Source organism: Rattus rattus, chromosome 2, assembly GCF_011064425.1.
Source record: "Rattus rattus isolate New Zealand chromosome 2, Rrattus_CSIRO_v1, whole genome shotgun sequence".
Taxonomy (NCBI): domain Eukaryota; kingdom Metazoa; phylum Chordata; class Mammalia; order Rodentia; family Muridae; genus Rattus; species Rattus rattus.
The window spans coordinates 44,318,746-44,346,689 of NC_046155.1; the positions used below are offsets into that span (position 1 = coordinate 44,318,746).

The following is a 27,944-nucleotide window of genomic DNA, read 5'->3' on the forward strand; positions in this document are numbered from 1 at the left end:
TCGGCTAGTCACTTATTTAGTGAGTACCTGCTATGTATCATGCCTAGCACAGACTTACAGACATGCATCAGTCATGGTTCCTGCACACAGGGGCTCAGAACCTAGCTTCTTAGGTGGGGAATTGTCTTTGTAATTGATGCTACCTGACTACATTCACGTGTTTCCTCCCCCTCACTCGGAAACCTAGGTCAGGACTCAATTTTGCCTCTGCCAGTCGGTTTGAAGCGTTGCCAGATAGCCCTTCAAGCTGTGGCTGGTCCTTGCCGCTTCTCCAGACTGCGTGAGCATTTTTTCTGCCACCTCTGGGAGGGCGAGCACTGCCAACCACTTTGGTTTACGCCCCTCTCCCACATTTCTTCCATGGTTTCTCTTCTTCCTCTACTCTCTTCTTTTTCCTCCTCCTTCCTAGTCCTCCAGCTCACCCTCTGCTAGCCCCAGGTTGCTCTCCACAGTTGAACACCCAGCCATGACACTAGGTCCTGTCCTTCTGCCAAGTGTTCCCACCTTGGCCAGTGCCTCCCAGTTGCTAGCATGGAAGGTTTCTTCCTTTCCCCTCTCACTCCTTCTATCTGCCCTTCCTTGACTTCCTTCTTCCAGAAGCTTCTCCCTCCTCCTTGTACCTTCCGAGCCCCTCCAACTTCCTTCCCTTGCTTTTGCCTGCCCTCTCTGCCTTAGCTCCTCCCCCTTTCCTCACTCCCAAAGGAAGGGAACCATCTCTGTCATAGAGCATAGAGCAGAACTGTGGCTAGGTTGGGAGTCAGATGGATGTCTCCCTGTCTCCCCACCGGTAGTGGTGCTCTCTGCCTTTTTTCTGCCCTGTGGTTCACTTACTGACACCCCCACCTCCCTCATCCCTGCCGCCCCACCCTGTTCTCCTGCCCCGATTCCCTCCACCTTACTCCTTGATACTTGTCAAAACCCCACCTTTCTTTCCACTTGGGAATGCCCTCAGGACTTCTTTAGCCAGAGGTCAGTGTTCTCTGCAAGCTTGGTGGCCCTGTGCCGCTAACATTTTCTAACTACCAGTCTCCCCTGCCCCGCCACCCGGCCACCTTCCTCTGCCTCCGCCTCCCAGCGCCACCTCTCCCAGCAGAGGGCTTCCTTTTTCCGTCCCTTCCAGCCCTCCCCCGGCTTTCTACCGCTGCCGCCTCTGTAACCTGTCTTACCACCAAGGGCCTGTGTGTACAGAAAAATAAATAAATAAAAAGGTCAGCGAGTGGAGGGGGCAGCAATAACCCCTAAAACAGTACTATCAGTGGAACATGATTGATCAATTGAATTCCATAGCGGCTGAAAAATGTGGGATTAAGTAGTGTATTATACGCACAATGAGTTGAGGCATGATGTTCATTTCAAGTTCATTTCGCCGGCCTCTGCCACCAGATCAGGCAATCAATAGGGGCAGCAGATATCATATATCACCTCTCTGCGGGCTGGGGAGAGAGCACCATAATCTCTCGCAAATTTAGAGTGACAGATTTGTCAAGATCTGAAGGGCCCCTGAATAAATGAAGGCAAAGAGACTCCTCCAGCCAGTGACCTGAGGACAAAGCTTTAGTTCAGCTCTTACACACACACACACACACACACACACACACACACACACACACACAGGGTCACAGGGTGAGGCAAACCACACACAGGCATGTACACAAATCCACACAGAGGCATGAAAAGCGTCTTGCCACACGTGTGTGCTCACACACGTATATCTGAATGCAGGCTCACAGACAAATGTACTTTCTGCTCCTTAGGGCCCATTCGGCAAGAGCATAAGATACAAAGACCCTTGATTCTGCTCTCCCTCGGCCCTAGCAGCAGGGCATTCTCCCAGAAGGAAGGAGGATTGCAAGCAGAGACAGTTAGGCACAATGGGACATGTAGACAGTGACAGGCCATGGGGGTAGGGAGATGTGCATCCTGGAAAGGGGGGGGCTTGTGGGAGAAGGGGAACATGGGCTCACATTGCTCATGTGGCCACGTTCTTGTACAAAGATTCTTATTGTCGTTTAAATTCACCCAGACCCCTTTTGATCCAGATGTTTATTACTTGCATATGCACATGCATAGAGAACACTCACACAAAGGGGAAAATAAGTATACTCTATTCCAGTTCCACCGACAGGCCCACTAACGGTTCTAGAACCATGCAGAAAAAAATACAAGTACGAGACCTAGTAGTTCCATCCATAGGAACATAGGAATGTCAAGACAGCCTCTACCCACCTCAGGCTGGTCTTAGTGTCTGTCTTTGTCTGTCTCTCTGTCTCTGCCTCTCTGTCTCTCTCATTCTCTGCCTCTGTGTGTGTGTCTCTCTCTCCATATTTTCTCTTTCTACCTCTCCCCCACCACACACACACACACACACACACACACACTTCCCTTTTGGAAAGCAGTGCCTTTCGCTCCTTCTGAGAGGCCAGCGAGGGAGGATAGCTGTAGACTGAGGTTAATCAATATGTAATACTTTCTATGGTCTCCCAAATGATACCATACGGTGTTACTGTATATAATGCAATATTGATTATATCATATCATATAATCACCTATAAACTGATATATATAACAGTCCCAGAGGAACACCCTGGGGCCTAGAGCACAGGCTGGCCCCAGGCTCAAGGATCCCTAGCTTGTCATGGGATGAAGGAAGCCGAGAAATCGTAAGCTGGGTCTGGGACCAGCAGAGTTGCAAAGTCCAGAGAGGCTATAGGGCAGACTCTGTCCTCAGAATACTCTAAAAACTCCAAGTGGCCCAACACTGTGGGGGAGGGGGCAGGGACAGAGGAAACAGAGACAAACAAGGTAATGCGAGGCCAAAGTGGAGATTTGGAGACCGGACTAACTTCTGGCCGGAAGCAGACTCTAGTGGTTACCAGCCCTATCTCCATGGAGCAAGTCTTGACTCCTGGTGGAAACCTAATGGAAGAGCTGGGTGCTCCAGGAGCTGGCTCCTACCGAGCCTGAGCCTGAGCCTGAGCCTGACCTGAGCCTGAGCAGTCCAGGGGAGAAAGATAGCCGGGTCCTAGCTGCCTGCATGCTTTCTGAGGTCTGACCATGTGGATGCCCAAGCAGCCCCTACGATTGACTCCTCTTTCCTCCTGCTCTGTGTCCAGCCCAACCCGCATACCTCAGCTTCGCTCTCAGGGGCCCTCTCCCCAGGAGTAGTTAATGACTTTACCCAGACTCCGTGTTATACTTAGCTGAGAAATTTGATGATTTTCAATCCTTGGAATCTGTGGAACTGAAATTTATCTGAACCCAGTTCAATTCTCCACAGTAATGCATGTCTGAGAACCCAGCCTCTCACTTAGTATGACTCAGGCTGGGGGATGGGAGAGGCCCCGGGAAAGAAAACCTTGGAGATAGCCTCATGGGACCTCCTACCTCCATTTCTGCCCAGTCCTTGCCTACCCTGCTACGATCTCCCTTCTTTCTCTCTCCTCAGCTCTTTCAGAGTTCTGGCTTCTTCACCCAGTCTCTGAGGAAGGGCCAACCCTCTAGGCCTTTAGGCCTAGGGCTCTAGCTCCCTCTAGCTTGTGAGCTAGAAGAAAGGGATCCTAACAGGGGCACAGAGACACAGGGACCAGAGCCAAGTACCCAACCCTTCGCCCACTACAGCCTTCCTTACTTCTGTTGGCCTGGTGCTCATGACCTAAGTGTCTGTGTGTTTCTCAGATGTGTCCGAGGGCTCTGTCCCTAATGGAGACTCCCAGAGTGGTGTGGACAGTTTGCGGAAGCACCTTCGAGCCGACACCTTCACCCAGCAGCAGCTGGAAGCTTTGGATCGAGTCTTTGAGCGTCCTTCCTATCCCGATGTCTTCCAGGCATCAGAGCACATCAAATCAGAACAGGTGAGAGGGGAACTTGCTGCCCACCCAGAACAGAAAAGAACTGGGCAGAGCAAGGCCCTCTCACACCAGGAGCTACCACATATGCACCACAGGAACATGGCCACACAGACAGACGTTAAAGCATAGTTAAGAAAAATAATTTCAGTACACAGTCATTTAAAATGATAAGCTATGGATGAAAACATAAATGCTGTCCCTGTTTAGGGTTTCCAATTCCTGATGAAGGGCACTGTGGCATCCCTCAGTCCCCCACCCTCACCCAGCTCTGGCATTCTGTGACCCGAGTACGGGATAGTCTGAAATATCCTCTTGCTATGACCCTTGCCCAGGCCCCACCAGGTCCCACAGAAAGTCTGTGAAAAATCCTCTTGCCCAGTGTCAGAAAGAAAGCCCATCCGTGCCTGCCTGCTTGTCCCTGCTACATCCATCCAATGTGAACCCAGGCTGGCTGACAGCTGTCTCAGCTACCCACGAGTCTCTCAGACACAGAAGAGCACAAAGCACACAACACAGGCCGTAGCATGCACTACGTCAGAGAAACACACCACTCAGAAGCATAGCCCCTAAAGCCTTCACATCTCAGGGCTGGCAAGATGGTTCAGTGGGTAATGGCACTTTTCCACCCAACACTGCAGCCCAACAGCCATGTAAAGGTGTGGGGAGAACTATCTCCACAGAGTTGTCCCCTGGCTTTCACACATGTGCCACGGCATGCCCTATTCCCCATGCAATAATATTGTGCTTAGTAACCCTCAAGCACGTGCCTCCATCCATACACCAATGTAGCCCCCAACCAGCCCACAAATATGGCCTAGGTCAGGCCTCCAACTGCAGCACAGTACAGCCTGCTGTGCGCACACACACACACACACACACACACACACACACACACACACACACACGCACTTATACTGGCTTTGCCTCAGGCCCCACACAGCATAGTTGCACTCTAAGATTTCAACAGCCCCTAGCCTCTCGCCTTTCTCTCCGCCCGTCCTTTTATCCCATAAGCTGTTTGTCTTCATAAAACAAAAATCAAAAGTCTTTTTAAGGTGCCCTGAGCCATAAACCAACAAAGGAGGAGCTGGCCAAGGCGGGCGGCTCGGTGCACCCTCCCCAAGTCCCTGGCTGTATTACAATGAATAACCTTTATTTACTTTCATTAGACTATTAAACACCAGCACAGTCATTTTTCCCCCTGAAACTCGGAGCAGGGCCCATAAAGCAAATCCGAAGCCTAATTGAGTTCATTTTAATTTCTCTCCGATCACAGCGAATTACTCTGGTGATAAATCAGGGGGCAGCTTCACCCCCAGTAGAAGGCCTAATTTGCAGCTAATTACAAAACTGATTTCTACAGGAAGATCAATACGAGAAGGAATTGGAAATGACGAGGCAATCCCGTCCAGCCAAGGCGGGGAGGGGGTCCTCTGGGGGGGCCAGGAAGCGGAAGGGAAAAAAACGGACCCGAAAGAGCAGAAAATCAGTTTTAATTTAACGTAATATTAATCAGAGCAACTTTTCCTGCTTTGTGCAGGCTCCTGGACTGCCCGGCTCCGGGGTCTGGCTTGGTGGTGGTTGCAATAAAAAGGCAATTACCCAAGTGTTTCGGGCAGGACACCCTTTCAGAGTCAATGGCTGGCCCCCTCCTACCCTTCTGTTAGCCATGTGGACTCTCCCCCTCCCCAATTTCATACCCCAGTGCACAGGCAGAGAGCAAGGGGCCCATGGGGCTGTCTTTGTTTGTTTTTTAAAAAGGGGTGCCCATACCCCATCAGCCAACCCAGCAGTGCCAGGCTGGAGGCCCCACTAGGTCCTTCCCCCAACTACTAACTCAGCCATGTGCCAGGGTCCGTCTCTGCCCACCAGGGTTCCCACTTAGAGGAACTTGAGTACCCCATACTTCCCAGCTAGGGGATCCCCATTGCTGTATGCCCTCCTGGAGCTTCTTAGGCAAAAGATGAGGATGATAATGCTTTGGGGATGCTGGGTAGTCCACTCCCAGTGTACAGACCGCATCTACACTCACCATGTCAGGTCTACCCCCACTCTCACCGAATTCACTCTCCCTACTCAGGGAGCCCCTCCCCATCTCCCTGCCCCACCCAGCCATCTCCTTCCACCCCATCTGGGAGGGCTCCGGGGTCCTCCTCTCCATCTGCACACTGCATCGTTCCATGTATACGCATCAATAGATAGCTGTCGCTTTTCTCTCTCCTCCCAGGGGAATGAATACTCTCTCCCAGCCCTGACCCCTGGGCTTGATGAAGTCAAGTCCAGTCTATCTGCATCTACCAACCCTGAGCTGGGCAGCAATGTGTCAGGCACACAGACGTACCCTGTCGTGACCGGTAAGGTGGCTTCCATTAGGGTGGGGGCGCTGCTTTCAGTGGGGTGCCTCAGTCTCTGCCATCTGGGCCCCAATGTGACAAGTGGGCCCCCTGCCATGGTATCTGCAGAATGAGAGAGAGAAGGAGAGAGGGAGAGTCTTCTTGAACAGATGTGCGCCGATATAGGGATAGAAACATTGTGGTCAGAGTTCTCCCTGATAGAGGAATAGAAACATTGTGGTCAGAGTTCTCGGCTTCAGCCTGAAAAGGTGGGGGCTAGGAGCCAGCTGCTGGCTCTCTCCGCCCTTGTCTCCTCTCTCTCCCCAGCTGTCTGGTTAGGACCTGTGTAGACGAATGTTAAGGCAAATAGGGCAGCTGGGGAAAGTGGCTCAGAGGCTCCAGGTCTCCAGCCTTCATACTCCTCTGTCTCCAAGAGTGCTGCAGACCTTGCTTTCCTCTCTCCAGGCAGCTTGTTTAGCTGTGGCCTTGGACCTGAGGATACGGCAACAGCCCTGCAGAGTGGAACACAGTTAGTTACTGTAGCCTCTCTACTGCTTCCTAGAGGAAGCCAATGAGAGGAAGTTGGATTCCGAGACCTGGGGAGGTCAAATGCTGGGGAAGAGGCACCCTGGCCAAACCTTCCTGGGATGGGGGCTGTGGAGGTACCTGGAGTGGCCATGCAGGGGAGATCTGACAGACGATGCTTCTGATGTAGAGCTTCCTATGCCGGCCTCAGAAGGTCCCTGGCACCGTGGAAGGGTTTCCGGGCCAGGAAAGTGTTCCAGTAAGAGAGCCACGCATTGAGGTGTTATTAAAATTCACCTAATTATTCTGGAGGCACTAAAGCCAATGTGCCATTCGTACCTTGGGAGACAGGATGACTAAGAAGGGTCTCGGGGGGGACTGGGAGACACTGAGGCGTTACCAGGGAGTGAGCTGAGACCGTCTGGGGACAGGATGGCAGGGCTGTAGGTAGCCAGCATCACAGCCAGTGGAAAAGACAGAGAATGGGCTATAGGAGACCTCTGTGGTGATTTGTCATGGTGGTGGCCTGGTAACTTTGTGTGGATAGGAGTATCGCTCTGGCTGAGGTGGGCTCAAAGTCGTCACACAAACTTCAGGAGGCTCCAGAGAACCCTACCTTTCCCATGCTCTCCTGAAGTGATATCTTGGTACAGTTATGTCCAGCAAAAACAGAGTCATAGTCTTTAGCTAGGAATCCGAAGAGTGACTAGGCTTTTGGGGACATTGTTAGTGAGGCCCTCTGAGTCATTTCACAGCTTAGACCAGTGAGTGATTCTTTTTTTTTTTTTTTTTTTTCCCGGAGCTGGGGACCGAACCCAGGACCTTGCGCTTGCTAGGCAAGCGCTCTACCACTGAGCTAAATCCCCAACGCCCCAGTGAGTGATTCTCATCTTCCTAACATTGCAACCCTACCTTTAATACAGTTCCTCGCGTTGTGGTGACCTCCCCCAACTGTACACTTATTTTTGTTGCTATGCCAAGACTGTAATTTTGCCTCTGTTATGAATTGTAATATAAATATCCACGACGTGACCCTCAGGGGGTCTCGACCCACAGGTTGAGAAACACTGTTGTAGCCTAGCTCAACAGGCCCTGGGCATGGGCCCTCTAAAGCCCCATATAGTTAGTTGCTCTCTGATCTTCCAACCCAAGCCAGGCCAGCTTTCTGGTGCAGTGGATACTTCTCAAAAGTGGTGAAACAGCAAGAAGGACTTTTCTCTGTAGTCAGTGCCCGCCCGCAGTCCAGAAGGTAGGAACTTCCTGGGGATGGACACATGGCTCTTCCGGGCAGGACTCCTGCTGCAGGGGACACTGGGGGCTAATGTGGAAAAGTGCCTCCACCTTGAACAGCCCCCATCAGTCTCCCCCCCATGGCCCTGGAACGGTCCCAGCTCAGCCTGGGAACATCTCCGGCTGATCCATCTGGATCCAAGTGTGAGAAAAGTTCATTTCAGACCCAGCTTGACATTCCCAGGTGGCAAGTTAGCAGTAACATCTCAATCTGTATGCGACATTTCAATCAAGCGAGGAGTAACAAAAGCAGAACCATTAACATTCGGAGCTGTTCACCAGTGGTAATGACGGGGAAACTCCGCTCAGAAACTGGAAATTGCCAAAAAAGAGAGAAGTGTGGAGAGGGGTGGGGGAGGGGAGCGGGGGTTGGGGGGGCAGGGGATGATTTTTCCACACTTAGACCAAGATCCAGTGTTTGGATTAATAGCGCCATTACTTGAGGAAGGGCTGCAGATTATGCTCATTCTTAAAATGTATTTTTGCTGGCAATTAAACGGCCACAACTATTGATCTTTGTTGATTTTACGTCCTCCTAATTTGCATAATCTATTAAAGATGAATGATTCATGATGTGTTTATTAAGGGGACCAACAGAGTTTGCTGGAGGTTCTGTCAAGGTGAGAAACAGGTATTGCCCAGAGACGTCATGGGCCGTCTTGGTTTAGCATGGTGGCTTTGGGGCCAGGATGTGATAGGTAGCAGCATTAAGCTGGGTACCAAGGACAGGCAGCACACACGAACTTGGAGTGAGGTCTTCTAGGGAGATGTTGACTGGGAGAACGGGCTCCAAGCAGGCTGAGGAGGTGAGAGACTCTTGCTGTGTCTGCAGAAATTCTTCCCAAAGATCCCACCCCACAGAATCCCACTCTGTAGTCTAGTCTGACCACTCGCAGCTATCCAGGTACCCCACAGCCTTCCAAGCGCTTCAGTTAAGAAGGGTGAACCACTGAGTCCCACTCACAAGCCTTCTTTAAACGCTTGTTTCATTTGAGACTAGCAGGGGCTTTGGCGGAGGAAGAGAGGGGTATTTAGGTGAGTGGAGGCTTGTGGGTACTAAATCGGGGAGCTGCAGGGCCACCGTGTGCTTAGAACCTTGGACGTGCCAAGACATTCCACAAGTCCCCCAGGTACCCAGCCCATCCTCCTCCCTAAAAGCCAAACCCCAAAGAATGGGTCTGAAGAAGGCTGGCTGGGGAGGCCTTGCCTCAACCTGAGAAGCCAGACCTTATTTATATTCCTGCCATCTCCTGGCGCTAGAGGCTGATTTCAAACTTCACCAGCCACTTGATACAGCTGTTCCACAAGGTCAGGACTGAGAGGAGACAGGAGCCTGAACTGTTGTGTGGAGAGAGAGTGGGAGCCAGTCGGCCAGGACATAGCTAATCACATCTCAGGCAAGGGTGGCTGCCACAGGCTAGGACTCAGCCAGATAGGCCTCCCCACCCAGCTTCCAGCAGGGAACCAAGGCAAGACGGGCCGATTTCTCAGGGTAGCATTTGGAAGTTCGGCCGGCCGAGATTTTAATTTCACTGCATCACAACTCAGCAAGCTGCCAAGTCAAGCTGCTTATTTAAATTTATCACCCACTCTCCCCTCCGCTGCTGGGTTGCCTTAGCTCAGTCGCATCTCTTTGCTCCAGCCCACTGCTCTAGGCTGCCGGTCTGGAACAGAGCCGACTCTCGACTAAGTGATAAAGGAAATGGGACCCACTAGTTGAGAAAATGGGCCAGGGGCACTCCGGCCTCGGGCTTCCTTATGGCGGTTGCTTGGAGCTGCCTTCAACCACCTTCAAATCCTCTTCAAAGAACCCCACAGGGAAATGGCCTTAACCTTTAAGTGTTCCACAGACCCTCTGGTCTGGGACTCTACAGAGAGGCCTCTGCTACTGCTGAGTGCCGTACCATTCACTCCTTAAGTTTCCCAACACCAGGAGCAACAAGCTCTTCCTCCCCACGACTTCCCCTCTGCCTTAGCCCAGACCAGGCCGAGGCAATGGGTGACCCTGCAGAGACCCTGAAAGTGATGTTAGTCTGGAAGGAAGAGACGAAAACAAGGTCTAGGATCCCCAAGTCGCTGGGAGTGCTGTGGGGGGCGTTCAAGGGTGCCTTGGCTTGGGTAAAGTCTATCCAACAGTAGACGGCAAGTTTCTTCCCAGAAGCCATGGGCTGAGTTGGTGCTAAAGAGAATTGGTGCTCACAAAGCCCCAGTGCTTCCTGGAGAAGCTAAGAACACACGTGTCCCCAGAGCAGCTGCATAGAGCGGGCTTCACTGGCCTCTAGTGGGCATCACTACCAAGCACTGGGCAAGCCTTGTGCGACTGCAGTTCTCGGAGGTCTGAGAGGAATGACTCAGAAACAAGGGACTAAGCTTAGCACAACAGAGGTGGGTAAAATATATCAGTGGAGCAGTTAATGCACAGCCACCCCTCTCTCTGGGGCCAGAGTCAGAGCAGGATGTAAGGCACTGTGAGTTTTTCACGGAGGTAAACCTTAGTGTAGGAATGTTGAGGTATAATGCACGCAGACAGGGCGTGTGACCTTGGACCCAAGAAAATAGAAGCAGGGCAGGGACAACATTGTCCAGGAATTGGGGAGCCACAGGCTCTCCCCCACGACCCAGAGAAATAAAGGGGAGGGGCACATACATGTCATCACGAGAAACGGAGACGCGAAAGCCCAGATGTAGGTCTAAGTTCAAGTTCATGCCATAAGTAGTTGCAGGGACCTCAAGCCAAGAAGGTACACAGAATTTTGTTCAGGGCAATAGTTCACTGTGGTGCCAGCAGGAGCAATGGCGAACCTTCTCTGTAGTGACATCTTATGATCCAAAATGCAGAGGACTCCCATTGAGAAAAACAAACAAAAAGCCACCTTAGACAATGAGCTCAGCATAAAAATCTTTCCACACCCCACGTCACGCTGAGCCATGAGGGGACGTTAGCAGAAGGAGAGTTAGCATCATCCCCCAAGAACTAGCTAGAATAGCCCAGCGTGGAGATCAACTAAAGAAAAGATCCAACAGAAAGACTAGTTTTTATTTTAACCCAGATCTGGACCCAGGAGCCCTTCCCCACAGTGCTAAGCCAACCCTCAGATAATGGAGCCCCCGAAAGGTCAATGGATGAAAGGGAAGAGCGGGGAGTTTATTCCGAGCGTATCCAGGTCCAGGGTCTTCTCGGTAGGGAATCATACTTATTTTGGATAACATGGACGATGAGAGATCTTACAGTCCGGACAGTGCCCTCCTCCACTGTGTGTGCGCCTGTGTGTGTTGCCAGGGAAGCTTTGAAGAAGCTACAACTCAGATCCAGGAAGAATCTGTGGAGGGTACCCAAGAGGGGTGTGCCCAAGTCAGACAGAGGAGGTAGAAACTGTCGTCTTTGATCCGAAGTGGGGAGGTTGGAGACCCCAGCTTCGGAGCTAAAGAACGGGGTGACCCTAGAGCCCTGAGGGCCAGAGAAAAACACTGCTGGGACAAACTCAGATGCAGTCCAGCTGCCTGCACAGGTTGCCTGCATATCCGATGGATGGCAAAGTGACCCTCTGGCAGATAGAGTTGTGGACCCTGGGAAACCTCCGTCTACTGTGTCCTGAGCACCGCCAGGGACCCTCCCCTTTCCTGTAGTTAACAACCCCCTTCCAATACAACTGCATCCCCCCCATAAAATAAACACATAGCCCTTGGCCAGCCCCTGAGGGGTAGGAGAAGGCAATAAAAGCCTCTGAAAGAGGCTGGGAGTCTCCTACTCCTGTCTATGAGCTCAAAGCCCCTGATTAGCTGGAGGAATTTAGAGCACAGACACCAGAGTTTCCCTCCAACCTTGAAAGAAGGGGGTGAGGACAACTCCAGACACGTGGCCTGTCGAGCCTGCTCCCAAGGCCACCAAGCCATGCCAGACGGCTCTCCTCTACACCTCTATTTAGGTTGGCAAGGCCCAAGGCATAGAGGTGAGGCCTCCTTTAGCTATCTCTGAGGCCTCTGGCTACATCCCTAAGGACCCCAGCCCCAGACCTCGCTGTGATTTAATTATGGAAGCATTTCCATAGCAATAAGACATTGACAGATATGCAGTGCCCTGGGCCAGCAGCTCAGGGAAGCATTGGATGGGACTCTTCCTTTTCTTTTTCTATCCATTCCACCTTTTGAGGAGAAAGATGTTAAAAAGAAGAGACGTTAACCCACTCTGGGGCTGAGGGCAGGCCAGTTTAGAGTAGAATCAAAGATGAACCATTGTAACACAGACCCATGTCTGTTCTTACCAACCATCGTGGGAATGATGGGCTGGCCTCCCCAGGGGTGACCTGGGCAGAAGCACACAGTCCGACAGTGGGGCCACATAGGGAGCCGTGGGAGAGATGACAAGGGTTTGGGGAATCTTAGCAAACATGTTCTGTGGCCTTCTAACCTGAGCCCGAATATGGTCCACATCATGGAGTCCAGCTCAGTAGACAGAGGAGTCTCTTTATCTCTTCTATCTGTAACCCCAAGATGCTGGGTACATCAGACACTTTTCCTTCTTCATATACTCCCCCTAACTCATTTAGCAATAAGGGAGAACAGGCCTGTTGGAATGTTAATCAAAACATTTTCACAAACCTACGGTCTTAATTTTAAGTGCATACCTGGGTTAAGGAGGCTTTCCTGGGCTAACGCCTTGTTTTCACAATGAGGGGGGTAGGAAAAATCTTTCCCAATGCTGCCAGATGTTATTTAGAGATGCTTAAGGTAGCCCAAAGAGGGGCCTCTCAACATTGTTTACTCTGCTCTCTGGCATTTCCTAAGAAGAGATTGCCTAAGGAAAAGACAGCTAACACAACCTTTCCTGAATGAATGACCAGAATCTTGTGAACAGTGGAGCACTAAGGAATGTCATAGGTATGGCTCAGAAATGTCTTAGTGGCCTTAAAGCCACCAAGACAGAACCAGATACCTACAAGATGACAGGAAGGCCCTCCTTAGCTGTCGCCTCAGGACAAATAAGCCAATGCCTTTTTGACCCGAGCTTTGCACCACCGCCACTGTCATTTCTGCGAGGGCTTTGCTGCCTTTAGCTTGGAATCCTCCGCTCTCCTCCCCAGTGGTGGCTGGGCTGCCTGGCAGAGGGAGAAATCCAGTGCTGTGCTCCGAAAGCAGGCAGGCGCATGCTCCAGCAGCTTAAGCGGCCGGTTTTCCTTGGGATTAGGGTTTCACTTACACAGAGCGCCTGAAAAAACGCTGCGCTTTCAGAAGGATTAGAGCTGACAATTCAGGGCTCTCCGGGAACAAAATAAAGCCAGAGAGGACCTAGGAGACCCAGAGTATCAGGAGACTGTGCAAACAGGCTTACCCCCTGCCGCCCAGCATGAGGGTCTCTTGGCCTCTCGTGCAGTGGACTAGTAAGTCCCTGGCCCAACCTCCTGAGTGCCAGACAGCCCCTGCTTGGCTCCACTCCTCATTTAGAGTCGGAGAAAACAGTACCCGGAAGCAAGCTGAAAAGAGTATTGGAGATTTCTCTTCCAGAATCTCTACCTCTGTAAATGAGCCAAGTTTCCTTCTGGCCCTTTGAGTGTGCGGTTCTCAACAGCGCTCCTAGTCTTCTCTCAGGCTGAGGCTGCGGCTCATCCATGCACGGCCCAGCTGCGTTACGCCCCCTGTAGGTCTCTGGGCTGCAGTGCACAGCCCTATAAGGGTCTTATGTGAGGAGAAGTGGAAAGAGCCTGACTAGTTGTGTCCAGATGTTTGTGGTCAAGGGGCAGACCTCACTGAGTCAATGCAGATCTCGCATCTCTGCCTTCTGGGACAAAGGTTCAGCTGTCAGTAGACAGCCACTTGGTTATAACAACCACCCTGAACTGTGAGTACAGCCCCCTCTGCTGGAACCTGGAGTAGGTGAGCCTAGGGCTGGGTGTAGGCCCAAAACAGTGGCCTAGGTGGGGTCCTCCCCCAGGCACAGAGCTCTATTCTAGAAGGCAAAGTTTGGGAGAGTCGGGGAATCTTAGAAATAAAACTCTAAATGAAATATATAAAAACCAAACCATTTTCCTGTCTCTCGAAAGCAGATTCGAGGATCACTGCTTTAACGTATGACACGCAACTTGCAAATGCAAAGATAAGATCTATTTAGGCAGCAATTAAAAAGTCTTGTGTGTATTATAAATGCTTGTGTCGCATGTAAGCACAGACCTGGAGCCCCGAAGACCTCATTTTCCGAGAGGCAGACAAATTTGAGGAGAGGACAGTAAAACAAGAGTTATGTTTTCTGGCCTTAGGGCCCTCCACGGTGTCAAACGGATAGCAAAAAAATGCTTATTTTCAGAGAAAGGTGCAGAGAAAAAGCATCTCTAAACTCTGTGACTGTAACTTCTGCCGTATAAATCTGTGTCTAATAAGTTTAGTTGCAAAAACCATAACTAGCAGCCATTTCTGCTTCCTGGGCTTCTCAATGCTGACACTGGCCTGGTCTTGAGATGAGTCTGATGCTTCACACTTTGCTGTTTCTTTCTTTCCTTTTTAATCTATTATTTTAATTATGTGTACGTGTGTATGTGGGGTTCAGGTACATGCCCATGAATGCAAGGGCCCACAAAGGCCGGGGTGTGCGGTCCTTCTGGAGCTGGGATTACAGGCAGCAGTTGTAAGCTTCCTGATGTGGGTGCTGGAAATTGAACTCAGGAAAATCGGTATATGCTTTCCACTAGGGAGCCATCTCTCCAGCCCGTTTTGCTGTTTTGTATATAGTTTTATTAATGTTTTTCGAGTAGCTGCAAACAGATCAGCTTCTTGTATCAAAGAACAGAGGTTTCCATGTTTGTTAGTTTTATAAGCATAACAATTCACTTTGGCGTGATTAATACTTTTGAGAATACTTTTTTTTATAATTTATTTTTATTTTATATGTATTAGTGTTTTGTCTGCATATGTGTCTGTATGAGGGTGTCAGATCTTGGAGTTACAGTTATGAGCTGCCATGTGGTTTCTGGGAACTGAACTGGGTCCTTTGGAAGAGCGGTCAGTACTTTTAACCACTGAGCCATCTCTCTAACTCTGAAAACACAATGTTTTAAATGTACCTTCTACTCAGAAAGATGTGTGTATAATAACACTTATGTAAAGCTTTCTATGGATCCCTTGAAATACATTTGTGGTACCATATCAAATCAGTGAGCCCCAATCTCAAATCCCTCACTGCACAAAAGTGAAGCAAGCTAAAACACACAAGAAACAAACAGTCTTAAGCCTGGTGTGATGGCACCTTTAATCCCAGCACTGGAGAGGCAGAAGCAGGCAGATCTCTGAGATTGAGGCCAGCCTGGTCTACAGAGCAAACTTTAGGATAGCCATACACAGAGGAAACCCTGCCTCAAAAAAAAGAAAAAAAAGAAAAAGAAAAAGAAACAGGTAGCCCAAGATGTTCTCTCACAGGACAGATTAAGTCAGCATGATCCCACGTCACGTTCCCAGACCAATACTCTCTGTGTTTAGGTCTGTCATATTTGGGGATATCATTCCAGTATCGATTTCCTGGTCTATCATTTCTGTAGCTCAGGTTCCTCCGTGGATGAGCTGTGAAACCCTAACCATAATCCTTAGCTCCTCTGTGTTTCAGTTCCTCATCTGAAAAACCAGGAATTAAAAATAGGTCAACTGATAGAACGATAACAGACACAGAGGAGGTAACACATGGAAGACACTCAAGGCAGTGCCTAGCACATGACAGCTGTTCGACACGTTCTAGAGAGACAAGAGGCAAAGAGACTGCCGACCCAGTACCCAGCAAAGCGGCACACGTGATCTGATGAGTCAAATTGTCTAATTCCTTCATAAAGTCTGGCGCCTTGCTTCTGTCCGTATTTGGGAGAGAGGCCGCACTTCGAATTCTCCCCAACAGTTGATTTGCTCTGGCCCATTTGCTAAGGAGTGCCTGACGAAAGTGCACTGTCTGGTTCAGACGGAGCGACTGCTGCAAAAATTGGCTCTGGAGTCTTGAGGGACTCCTGCAGTTGAACTGTGAAGACGCCCTCACCAAGTGTAGCTCTTCCAACACTTCTGGGTACTTTAAGATTCTCCACCACTCCTGCTTCTCGGGGATGCTTTCCGTGTTAGAAAACTCTCAAAGGAGCCGAAGACGCCACCCCATAGAGTTTTACTACAGACCTTCCACGCGCCTGTTCATTCCTCGTGTTCCTTTCCTTCCCTGCCTAGTCTTTAATGGCAATGTGGTGGTGAGAGCTTTACTTGTTGGAGAACTTCTCTACCTCCTCGCTGGCTCTTTTGGGGGAGTATCTGGGTCCATGTCGTCGTTAAAGGCAGTGTGGCATAGACACGGCTTCTAATGGCGGTGCTATCGTTTACTGGCCATGCAATCACAGGAGAGTCCTTACGTCTCCGTGTCTCCATCTACCTTTAAAACGAGGGCGTGGTCCTCCAGAAGACCCATCTTCGAAAGCTTTGCAACCTCGGAGAGCAAGTAGGCAACACGAAAGGCCCACTCTCTCATAGCAACGTTGAGTTTGTATCCGTTCTGATCCCCGGTACTATTTTTATGCCCATGGCATTGTCAGGGAGCAAAGCAAATGTTTTACTGCTTCCTGTCCTCCACGGGATGGCACATATTTTATAACTGACGTGCTCTGCCGTGAAGCGGCTTTTCCCCTGTTTCTGTGATTCTGCTTGTCTGTGTAAGGGGGACGGCAGAGCCATCTTTACAGTTTCAGAGCCCCCCCCTCCATCTTTCTGTAGCACTGCAGCACCCAGTACTCTTGTCAATCCTCCCATTTCCCATTGAGATTCCCCGGCTAAAGGAGGCTTGCTCGAAGAACGCTGCTGGGCAAACGGTATGACAGCTTTAGTAATGTGAAAACTTCCTGCGTTGTATGCTTCCCGTTACTGACAATGGTGTTCCAGGAGAATGTACTACTCAAGCCAGACTTTGGTCAATTTTTCCCCGCTCTTCAGGTGTCAACTGTATACTAATGAAGTCATTGAGCATGCTTTGTATGCAGTGGCTAGCACCTTGTTGACTCAGAGGTCCCGAACAGGTGCCTCTTTGTGGTGACACTGTTACAGGACAAACCACACACGTATGACAAACACTAGAAATTTTGAATGCTTTTTTTTTTCTCGCCGACATTTTTTTCTCTGGGCCTCCTCCCTGACATTTTTCAAATCGCTACCTGCACATACAGATTTTTTTTTAAACTAGAATTTGAAAATCAACTGTTTTGAGAGTGGCTCTCAGCAGCCAAAGCCTTCTGCCTGCTGAAGGTTGAACATACCATTTTGCAGGCGAGATAGCTGTGGGAATAAACTTTGCAAGAGGATTGCCTCCAAGTTAGCTGGGGAGACAGCTTCTGAACTACCCATCCTTTCTTGGTCTCTTTCAAATATAGTTAGGCTTTTTGTTTGTTTGTTTTTGTTCGTTTGTGAATACCTTCTATTAGAGGGAATTTATGTTCAACTCACTGTAAATTGAATGGTGGCAGTGAAGATCAGGTTCAAATGCATTCTATTTTTCTGTTATTAATGAAAAGGCATGATGCCCAACATGAAAAAATAGAGAGAGATCAGAGAAGAAGGGTGAAGGAGGAGAGGAGAGGGGTACTCTGCTTCCTGACTGCTTTGTAAATGTTAAGATCACAGGGCCTGGAGGAATTGAGTTCTATGTCTCTCTCTAGCTTCAAAACCTCCACGTCTCCCATAATCCTCTTCTCGTCTAGGTCTTCTTTGACCAATAAATGCCATATTGTTCATCTCCCTCAAGGAACTAATAGGTATTTCTTTTCGATGTGCACTTTGGGTCCTCTCCACTAAGAGATGGTCAGGAGATATGTACTTTCCTTTTTTTTATTGGCAATAGAAATCAATACAAGGAAAGCTACAGCAAGGCAAACAGAAGCACATCATGGTGGCACACACATCTGCACTTGTGAGTCTGAGGCAGTGGGATCACAAATCTGAGGCAAGCCCGGGCTGGGTATAAGACTGTGGCAAAACAAAACTTAATAGAACAAAGCAGGAGCAAATGCAGATCCTTCTACTGCCTGGGCTTTGGAAGTGATGTCTCCTTTGCTAGTTCTCCTCTGTCTAGTGAGTTTCAGGGAACGTAAGGCAGTAACCACACGCCAAGGGTAAAAAGGGAAATCATTCTGTTGCATGATGAGATGAGTCCCCAGAGATGAACCTACCACTGAAAATCTTTGTGTGTAAAAATTCTACTCCCATTTCTATTTATTTTTTTTAGTTTCTAAACTTTTATTTATTTTTATGTGTACGGCTGATTTGCCTGCATGTGCGCCTGTGCACCGCATGCCTGGTACCCCAAAAGCACAGAAGAGTGTATCAGATCCCCTGGAAACTGGAGTCACATACTGTTGTGAGTTGCCATGTGGCTGCCGGGAATCGAACCAGGGTCCTCTGGGAGAGCAGCCAGTGCTCTTACCCACGGAGCCAACCCTCAGCTCTGTTTCAATTGATTTATTTTTTAGGAAAAAAGATTCAAGCCCGTCTTGTTCTAGCTTTGCTTCTCTGCAGTAGATCAACACAGAAGAAACCATTAGGAAGCCATTATAATCCATCAGGAATTGGCTGTGCATGAGACGGTGTGGGGGGGGGCGGGGGTAAGAATTGATCAACAAGCACTTATTGAGAGTCAGCTGTGTTCTCAACTCTGCAGGACAGATCAGAATGTGGGTCCTGCCCTTGAGTGAGCTATGGTCTGAAATGAAAACCTTGGTGTGGAGCAGACCTGATAATGCATGTTGTCAGTCATGGGACACAGATGTCATGGGAACTTGAAAGAAACTTCTGAGATGAGTAAAAGAATGGGAATGTTTGAGACTTGGAAAAAAACTATGAGTAAGACAGAAGGAAAGGTCACATTAGAACACAGGCATTTTACATGGAGAGATGGAAACAACCAGGAGTGAGAAACCGAGGTGAGCAAGTACCAGGGGGCATTGAGCATCTGCAGAGTTTCCATCCAAACCGCAGCCTACAGGGAAGATCACAGTATTTACAAGGAGGTGATCCTGTGAAAGCAATGTTTCCAAAGGGCTGGCAGCTACAGTTTAGACTAGTAAGGGGGAAGAATATGGAAGCAGGAATACAAGCAAAGAAAAACCACTGGAGCAAACCAAAGGCTGGTACTCTGGAGTCAAACTATAAATGTGACAGGGAGATAGAATGAACCTAAGAGAGGTGGCTGAGGAGAGTCAACTCTATGTCTGAAGGGACAGGGGGAGAAGGCTGTGTCTAGGACTCTGAAGTTCTAAGCCTTCCAAAGGGCTGGGCCTCTGATGGAGGAGTAGATGGGTCTGACTTTATTTCTATTGTGTGTGAGGTGACCGTGGGTCAGCTACTGAGAATGCTCACGTGGTGGCCAGGAATGGAAAAGCCTGAGCTGTCCCTCTGTACTCTTAGAGAAGGATGACTCTCTTAGGTATATCGAGATGGGCACGCACGAGGAAGCACATGCGTCTGAGGGGGTGAAGTAGGTGGATGGTGGTGAGGAAAGATGCTATGGAATAGCTATGTAAAGTCTCACAGACCTGACCGCGTCTAGGACCCAACTTAGGGGGAAAGAGGAACTGGGGGGGGTGTGCATAGTGTTATGACGTCCTCCAGCCACACCTTGCCTTCTCGGGGTCAGAGGGAGGCATAAAGAGCAGAATGAGCAGGTGAGGAGGACAGGGGGATCTGTAGCAGATACGGGGGTCGGGGTTGGGGGGAGGATAGGGTAGGCTCTAGTGTATGGGTGTGTGGGAGGGAGGAAGGAGCAAATACTGTCTATGAAGCTGGAGTATGCTAAGAGGTGTTCCCTTCACAGAAATGGAGGGGCAGACAGGAAGGGACGCCAGTCACATGCAGCTATGTTCCAGAAAAAATGTCTCTTGGGGTGGAAGTATCTCTCTAATGTTGGCTTGCTTTGCCTCCACTCCCTGCTCCTGGCAAGACAAGCCCTGCCTCCCACTCTCTAGGCTCTGTATAATAGAGGTCTAGTCCCCAGGGACTAGGGCTGCTGGTAGGGGGAGCAAATTTTGCTCATTGGAACTTCATCTGATCTGCTTGTCCTCAAAGTTCCTGGTTCACTGCAGAGATGACTTTCTATCGTTTAAATGCTACAATCACAGCAAAAACAGCCCACTGCTTAGTCCCCTGTCCTCCGGACCTCACAGGGCCAACATCTACAGTTCTACTTGGCATAAAGCATCTACCCTCGTAGTAGGTGGTAGTGGGGTGTCTTCAAAGCCTGAAGGAAAGATAGGGGCTAGGGAAGAAGAGGCATAGAGGAGAGTAGACAGGATGATAGGGGTCCACTAGAGCCGTCATAGCTGAGCTTCTATGGAGAAGGAATAGAACCAGGTCATCTCCACCCATCTCCATCTGGGTTGAGGCTTTCAGAGATACAGAGATACAGACAAGAGAGACAGACACATATGCACAGATAGATACACAATGAGCAATATAAAACAGAGGCGCGCAGACACACAGACACACACAGACACACACACACACACACACACACACACACACACACACACACACACACACACGTTTGGATCCATACCCAGGCACTCGGGAACACATCTCCTTCCTCTCTGAAAATTCCCTCTCCCTAGAGCACCCCCGGGTGAGCTGAGGCAGGCCTCTCTCTTCCAGGCCTCATTCCTACCCCTTTGTGTTTTTCCAGGTCGTGATATGGCGAGCACCACTCTACCTGGTTACCCCCCTCATGTGCCCCCCACTGGCCAGGGAAGCTACCCTACCTCCACCCTGGCAGGAATGGTGCCTGGTAGGTGACAATGCTGTAGATGTCTCACCTGGGTGGGGGTAACTAAATTGTGGATGAGCTGATGAAGGACTGTAGTCTATGGCTGGGAGTGGGGGGAGAACCAACAAGCCATTGTTCTGCAAACTGTTGTCCTTCTATGGCCACAGTCGACTCTTTAGAAGCAATGCATGGAGGACACTTACAGAACTGTCCCCTTGCCAACACGACTTTAGGTTATAGCACCCATCTGTCTAAGCCTATGCCCCAGTACCCCAGCCTAACTCAGCTAGCTGACACTGCTTGGAAGAGCTTGCCCTGGTTTCCATGGAAACTTGGAACCAAGGACCATTTTCAGGGGCATGGCAGTCATTCAGACAAAGCCATGCTGGTCCACACCAAGCCAGGGGAGGAGAGCACTGTGGAGAACCAATCTCAGTCTAGAGAGAGAAGGAAGCTAGTCTTACAGTGGAGTGGAGGACAGGAGGGAACCAGAGAGATGTTAGCTTCCGAGAAAAATTAACTACAACAACTCTATACTTCTTCAGAGGACCCAGGCCCTCTGTGCTCTAGTGTGCCCATTTGCTGAGAGGCATTGGACTTGGGTTTGGAGTTAAAGGAGGCAGAGGCTGTACTCACAGCCTGGAGGCTTCTCTCCACCCTTCACCCCAAATGGGAGTGACTTAAAGTCAAAGAGAGTTGAGGTTCTTCTTATCTGCAGAAACACCACAATCTCTCACCTTAAAGTGGCCAAGACTCTCCCAGCCTGCAGCCCACTGCCTCTGGAGCCCCTTTTGTGTGCCTCACTCCTTAAATTCAACTCCCTAGGAGGGGGAGAAAGGGAGGAAGGACAGAAAGGACAGTTGGCCTCATTCAAGGCAAGGCAGATCCCCGTGTAAGCAGAGAAACTAGGGAGCCCACTGCAGCCAGTTAAGAGAACGGGGCTGATGAAAGGACTGGGGCTCACACTCGGGAGAAGGCAAGTAGAAGCGTTGGTGGGGGTGCAGGGACCGGCTTCGGAGGAAGATCCCAGCAGTGAGCAGGTGGGGGCTGGAGGAGGTCTTAGGGAGGTGGGGGTGGGGGAGAGTGGGGAGGTGGGAGTGGGGGGAGTCTACAGGGAGGTAGGGATGAGGGGAGCCGCAGAGAGCTCATGGTGGCAAGGGGGGGGTCGTTAAACAGAATCTAGTGCTGATGAGGAAATTACACTTGTTTCATTAGCGATGGGGAAGGAGATAGCTCAGTTCCTCTTGGTCACAGTTGAGCTCAGAAGCTCATTATCCTGCTGCACGCATGCTTTCCCTCCTCGTCAATAAACAGGCTTTCCAGTGGCTGCATCCCCCACCCCCACCCAGCTCCTTCTTGGAGTGGGGCCCCTTCTCCTCTACTTAACCCGCGGTTAGGGATCACTGTAAACAGTCTGGGGTCATCACACAGGAGAAAGGGCGAGGGGGAAACCCATAGGTCTGGCCTTTCTCCTCCTGGAGGGAGGGCGGCAGCTCCCGAAGGCTCCCAACCCACTGTGCCCTCCACTGCTCACTGCTCCTGGGCCTGCGGGCAGTCCAGTGGATTCCGGCAGTTTCCTTCCCCAGTCGCACGGCCCTTGTACTGAACCTCGGGAGGGAAAGGTGGGAGGGGTTATTTCCCAGGAGAGCACCACCACTACCACCTGCCTAGCTTTGGCACAGCTCTGAGATGCCATTCTTAGGGCTTTCTGGGACAAAGTGTCCCAAGGGTCTTCCCTCTCCACCTTCTCCCTCTTTGATTCTGTGGAGTCCCTAAAGCAAGTGTCCACTGTAAAAGCTCTTGGCTCCCGAGTTACTTAAGTGGGAACAGCCAGACAAAGGCCAAACCCTTCCTGGGCAGTGGTCAGTGCCTCACAGGGGAGCCAGGCACATACCTACCCACAAATTCCCTCCATGCCTGGGTGTGCAGAGATCTGGGTACTTCTTGTCTATGGTGGCTGTCCCCATGCAGAGAGGAGCATGTGGATTACCTGGTCTCTGGCCTGCTCCCAGGGGCCCTTTCCCTGCTTGAAACACCCAAGACTGGGACTAGTGAGGACAGGACAGAAGAGGCCAACTGGACACGTTGAACGCCTCTAATTCCAGTTCCCCGCCCTCCCACAGGGAGCGAGTTCTCAGGCAACCCATACAGCCATCCCCAGTACACCGCCTACAATGAGGCTTGGAGATTCAGCAACCCCGCCTTACTAAGTGAGTACGCCACCTGGCAGGCCGGCGGCTCCCAAGGTCGCCTGCCCGCTCGCCAGCTCGGGCGCGCAGGCTGCTTCGGGACACGGATCCCACTCAGGACCACCCCAATTCTGGGTACCCGGATGGGCCAGGGAGACAGGCTCATTAGAGCAGCGCTGGGTCCTGGGGATCCCTCCAGGACACCTGTGCCTCCAGCCTCTTCCCGTCCCCGCCTCTCGGTCACTGGAAGGCTCTTGGCCAACAGTGGCCATTGGACCCCTTGGCGGGTCCGCAGCCGGATGTCACCTGTCCTGACCCTCTCCCGCCCTATGGATGCAGCACTCCTCCTGGGCATCTGGCCTCGGGGCCGAGCCACAGTCCTCCAGGCCTGATCCCGCTGGACCCGGGGAGGGCTTTTCTTTGCTTTTCTTTCCTTTTTTGTTCTCCTGTTTGTCCTCTCACCCAGCCCATTCTTCTCCTGTGTTAACTTCCAGGTTCCCCTTATTATTATAGTGCCGCCCCCCGGGGCTCCGCCCCTGCCGCTGCTGCCGCTGCCTATGACCGCCACTAGTTACCGCGGGGACCACATCAAGCTTCAGGCAGACAGCTTCGGCCTCCACATCGTCCCCGTCTGACCGCCCACCCCAGAGGGAGGGAGGACCGAAGCGACGCGCTGCCTCTCGGCCACCGTCCCTGTCCCACCCCCACCTCGAGACATCCCACGCCCCCGAAGCCCTTCACGTCACCCTGTCGACGGCCAGACAGGACAGGTGGAGCCGAGGGTGGGACCCTCAGGCCCCAGCCCCGCCCGTCGCCCCTCCCCGCCTGCCTGGACCGCGGCGCCGCCCGGAAGCCCTCCCGCCGCTGGCCCGCGCGCCAGACACGTTTCTGTGACACACAATCAGCGTGGCCCACCCGGGGACAGACCACTTTGGACGCCTGGGAGCCGGGAGGCTTCGCTGGAGGAGCTGAGCAAGGGAAGCTAAGGAAAGGACTTTGTGCTGAAGGAGGAGCCGCTGGCGAGACCCCGGGGGGAAATCCTGCCCCACCCCCCGAGCCTGCCTGGCTGACCCCGCCTTCTGTCTGCGCCCGGCCCCAGGCGGTGGCACTGGGACGAAAGGGTCGGACTCGAGGGACAGCGTTTGGGGCGACAGCGTTTTCCGAGGCTGGGACCCAAGGCGAGCAGACGCCAACTGAGCTCATCCACCTGAACTGCCTCGTTCCACAGGGCCTGGGATCTCCTGCTGCAGTGACTCGACTCTCGGCCCCGCCTCGCCCCTACGTCAGCGCCTCTTCCACCTGCTGGCCTCTCACTTTTCCCTCCTGCGCTTCCTTGGCTCATCCCACAACACCTTGTGTTTGGTCCCAAGCACACAGTCACGTCGGGGCCACCGCGGGAACCGTGTCCTCAGGCTGCGGCTGTGAGCATTGATCTTTCCCATCAGTAATGTGCTGCCCCCACACCCCCGACCGGCCCCAAACCCCCAACCTGCGGGCGCAAAGAACTTGGAGGGAACTGACGACCGAACTGCCCCGAGATGAAAACCCGGGACTGCCCGCCCCATTCCCTTCAACAACCCCCCCGGACCTCCCAAGCCTTCCCTTGGGCAGGAGCTGAACAGAGCCGCAAAAAAAAAAAAAAAAAGTCTACACTTATTTAATATGATAGTCTTTGCAAAAACGAACAAAACAGAAACCCAACAGGCTGCTTTGTAGAAAGACGGTGTGTGCTGTGAAGGCGAACCTCTCTGTGTACATATCCCCTCCCTCTCTGCCCCGCCCCGCCGGGTACCGTAGAGTCCCTGTCCTCCCCACCACCCTGCCTGTAGATACACCCTTCTGTCCGTGCTGTGAGAGTCGCCGCTCGCTGGGGGGGAGGGGGGACACAGCTACATGCCCACTAAAGCACAGCACGTCCTGGGGGAGGGGGGCATTTTTTTACGTTACAAAAACAAATTATGAAAGAAATCTCTATGCAAAATGACGAACATGGTCCCGTGGACACCTCTCGCCTGTTTCGTTGGCTGTTTCTCTGTAATTCCGTGTTTTCGCGCTCACCGCCCCGCGTCTCTCCCACTTCATCTCCCTTTTCTCTGCTGCTCTCGGCCCTTCTGTGTCTCTTTCTCTGCTTCACTTGTCTCTGTCTCGGTCCCTTCTGTCCCAGGCCTCCAAGGCTACATCAAAGGTGGCAGAGCCAATCTCGGGGCTTGGCCCCTTGTGGCCATGCCCCACGTGCCCCACCAGGCCGCCCTGCCCCGCCCCACCCTGTAGTTGCTCTCTCGGTAGCGGCGATGCTCCCTGCATGTCTCCTCAACCGTGGATCGTGACGACTCGAAATAACAGAAACAAAGTAAATAAAAGTGAAAAAAATAAGTAAATAAATAAATAAATAAAAATCCTTGAACAAATCTGAAAAGGCTTGGAGTCCTAGCCCAGATTGCGCTTCCCTTCGAGCCTTTTTCTTTGAAAAGGAAAGCGAGAAAAGAGAACAGTCTAAGGGAACTGCCGGCACCCGACCGGGCTCCAGTGGCTGGAGCCGGATGGTGAGGGCAATGAGGTCTCGGCTTCGAGGCCCAGCCTGACCCCAGTCTTGTGTGGAGCTGGCCGCGCTCCAGGAGTGCGGAATCCAGGATAAGGCTTAGCCTTCCACAAGTTCCCGGCTCCTCTGCCACTTTCAACGTGTCGGTTCGTTTTGTTTATTTTTTCCTTTTTTTCCCCACTTTCTTTCTTTCCTTCTCTCTCTTCTTTTCTTTCTTTTTTTTTGTGCACATGATAAATAATAATAATAAATAATAATAATAAAATTTTGTATGTCACTCCCCATGGCTCCAGGTTTGTCTCTCCCTGCCTCTGGGATAGGCCTGTCCTCGCACTGGTAGTCCCTCCCCTCGATAATTCTGTCAAGGATCCAGCTCCATTCCAAACGCGACCTCTAAATGGCCTAAACTCCCCTGGACTGAAGCTGAACTCTGACAATGGCCTGGACAAGTCTGTTCCACAGCACTACCCCTCCCCGACCTACCCAGACCTTGAGCCAAAAAGTTTGGCTTTCTGGAACTTCAGAATAACTTCGACACTGCCCTTCTCTACCAAATCAGCCTTGCTTTATTGCTGGTGTCCTGCGACCACACCTAGGGGCTCGTGCTCCCAGAACGAGCAAAGTCTGGGGCCCTCTCGTGGGTGAGCGGTTGCCCACAGTTCTTTCTTCTCTTTGCTCCCAAAGTGGGTTTAGCTGCACATTGGCACAGTCCTAATTGTGTCCTGTGTCCCCTAAGAGACCACAGAGGTTCTTTTTCAGCATTTATTTCTAGACCCTAAGAGCAAGCTTATGGCATCTTGTGGACCACCGGGATGTTGCCTGGTGACCTCTCAAGCAGCTGCTGAGAATGGTGGCTCGGGTCTAGAGTCTGGGTGTCCTCAGAGAGGAAAGCGCCCAAGGCAAAGGGGGAATGTGAGTAGGTGGGTGGGTCAGTCCCTTCCTGCATATAAATGGATTTTCGTTCTTCTGTGTGGGCCTCTGTGTCCTAGAGGGGTTCTGGCAGTGAAGAAGGAAACGTGTTGTTGATCTTTTTAAACACCTGGTATTTGAGGTCAGGTGAGAGTGAAGGATCTATGTCCTTGATTCTGTTCATGCTTAGAAAAATGATTTGATTGTCCGTGATTGTCCTCCTGAATTGGAGAAACTTAGAAATGAACCCTGCCCATCTCTTTAGCATCCTGTTGGCTCTGGTTCCTTCCTCCTTACCAACACAGCCTTGATGTTCCAGCTGACTTCTGCCCCCTGCTCCCTGCCCTCTACCCCCTGGCCTCTACCCCCTGGCCTCTGCCCTCTGCCCTGAGAGACTTTCCTGCTCAACTCTAGAAGGTTTCTGTAGCTAATCTTCCCTCTCAGTCACTGCTCATTTGAAAGGCTTTAACCTTCCAGGATCTGATGTACAGCTGCAAGCAGGGTCTGGAAGCAGACTAAAGGGACACACACACACACACACACACACACACACACACACACACACACCTGCCCTGGCTGGGGCAGTGTCTTCCAGATACTTCCTCCCCACCAGCATACCTTGTACTACAGCAGTTTACCTATCTCCTTATTATATCATACCATGGGGTGTGGGTACAAGCAAACCATCAACCCCTTCTCTCCCACTCCTCACCAATGTCCCTATTCTCCTTCCCAAGAACTAGCAATCCTATCTCACCCTGCCTGGTGCTTCCCTTCTTGGCCTCCAGTCTCCTGGAAAAAAAAAAGTCCTTCAAAGTCTTTGGCTGTACTAAGACATCTGTAAAAGAATTCTGGAAGTTCACTCCAATCTAAGCATATCTATTTATTACCCTTCCCATAAAGGTACTATGACATTATGAATGAAAATGGAAGGCATTTTGAGCTCTTTAGAAGATATGCACTCAGCATTAGAATGCCTGCAGAGCTTCCAAACATCCAGCACAGAACTTCTGCTGATCATCTGATGCTCAACGAGGGGATTCCTGAAAGCTGACAGGACACTGGGTTAGACTGAGGCTTAGTGGGTTTATCAGATGCTGCCCTAGCCAGACATAACAGGTACTTGATCTTAGAAACCTGCTTTTGCCTAACCAACATCAAACTGAAAGCAAAAGGCATTTTCATGAACATCCTCAGAGTCTCTTGTCTTCTTATTTACTTCTGGTCTCCCCCCCACTGACATAGACAGTGGAGGTCATACTGTTTACAGCAGCTGTTTCCAGGGAGAACTTACCTTCCTAGAGTATTGGTTTCATCTTAAAATCAGCCTGAAAGCCCCCAAACAGGCTCTGGAGTTTCTGCCAGCTGCTTAGGCTAACCATAACCATTTCCCCATCCAAACACCAAAAGGATTCAGTCCCCAGCTTCGATTTGCTTTCCCTAAAATCCTGTCTGCTAGCCTTGTCCCATCTTATTGGCATAGATTCCCAAGTGAGGCAACCAAATATAACAGTTTAATAGAGAGAAAAAAGTGCCCCAAGCTAGGCAAACAGTTGGGGG

At 51.1% G+C, this 27,944-nt stretch overlaps 1 protein-coding gene across 9 annotated transcripts in view; it reads left to right on the forward strand.

Moving 5' to 3' along the window:
* The window catches only part of Pax2 (paired box 2), a 78,557-nt gene extending 54,864 nt beyond the window's left edge, over positions 1 to 23,693 (forward strand). For 4 of the 9 annotated variants that reach the window (XM_032895509.1, XM_032895517.1, XM_032895516.1 and 1 more), the window contains 5 exons: positions 3,676 to 3,851; positions 6,076 to 6,202; positions 20,667 to 20,768; positions 22,871 to 22,957; positions 23,431 to 23,693. In XM_032895509.1, the coding sequence (XP_032751400.1) occupies positions 3,676 to 3,851; positions 6,076 to 6,202; positions 20,667 to 20,768; positions 22,871 to 22,957; positions 23,431 to 23,507 (569 nt within the window). In that variant the 3' untranslated portion in view covers positions 23,508 to 23,693. The remainder of the gene's footprint in view (positions 1 to 3,675; positions 3,852 to 6,075; positions 6,203 to 20,666; positions 20,769 to 22,870; positions 22,958 to 23,430) is intronic. The other 5 variants (XM_032895515.1, XM_032895512.1, XM_032895511.1 and 2 more) reach the window with 3 other exon arrangements.
* Positions 23,694 to 27,944: the final 4,251 nt, after the last annotated feature.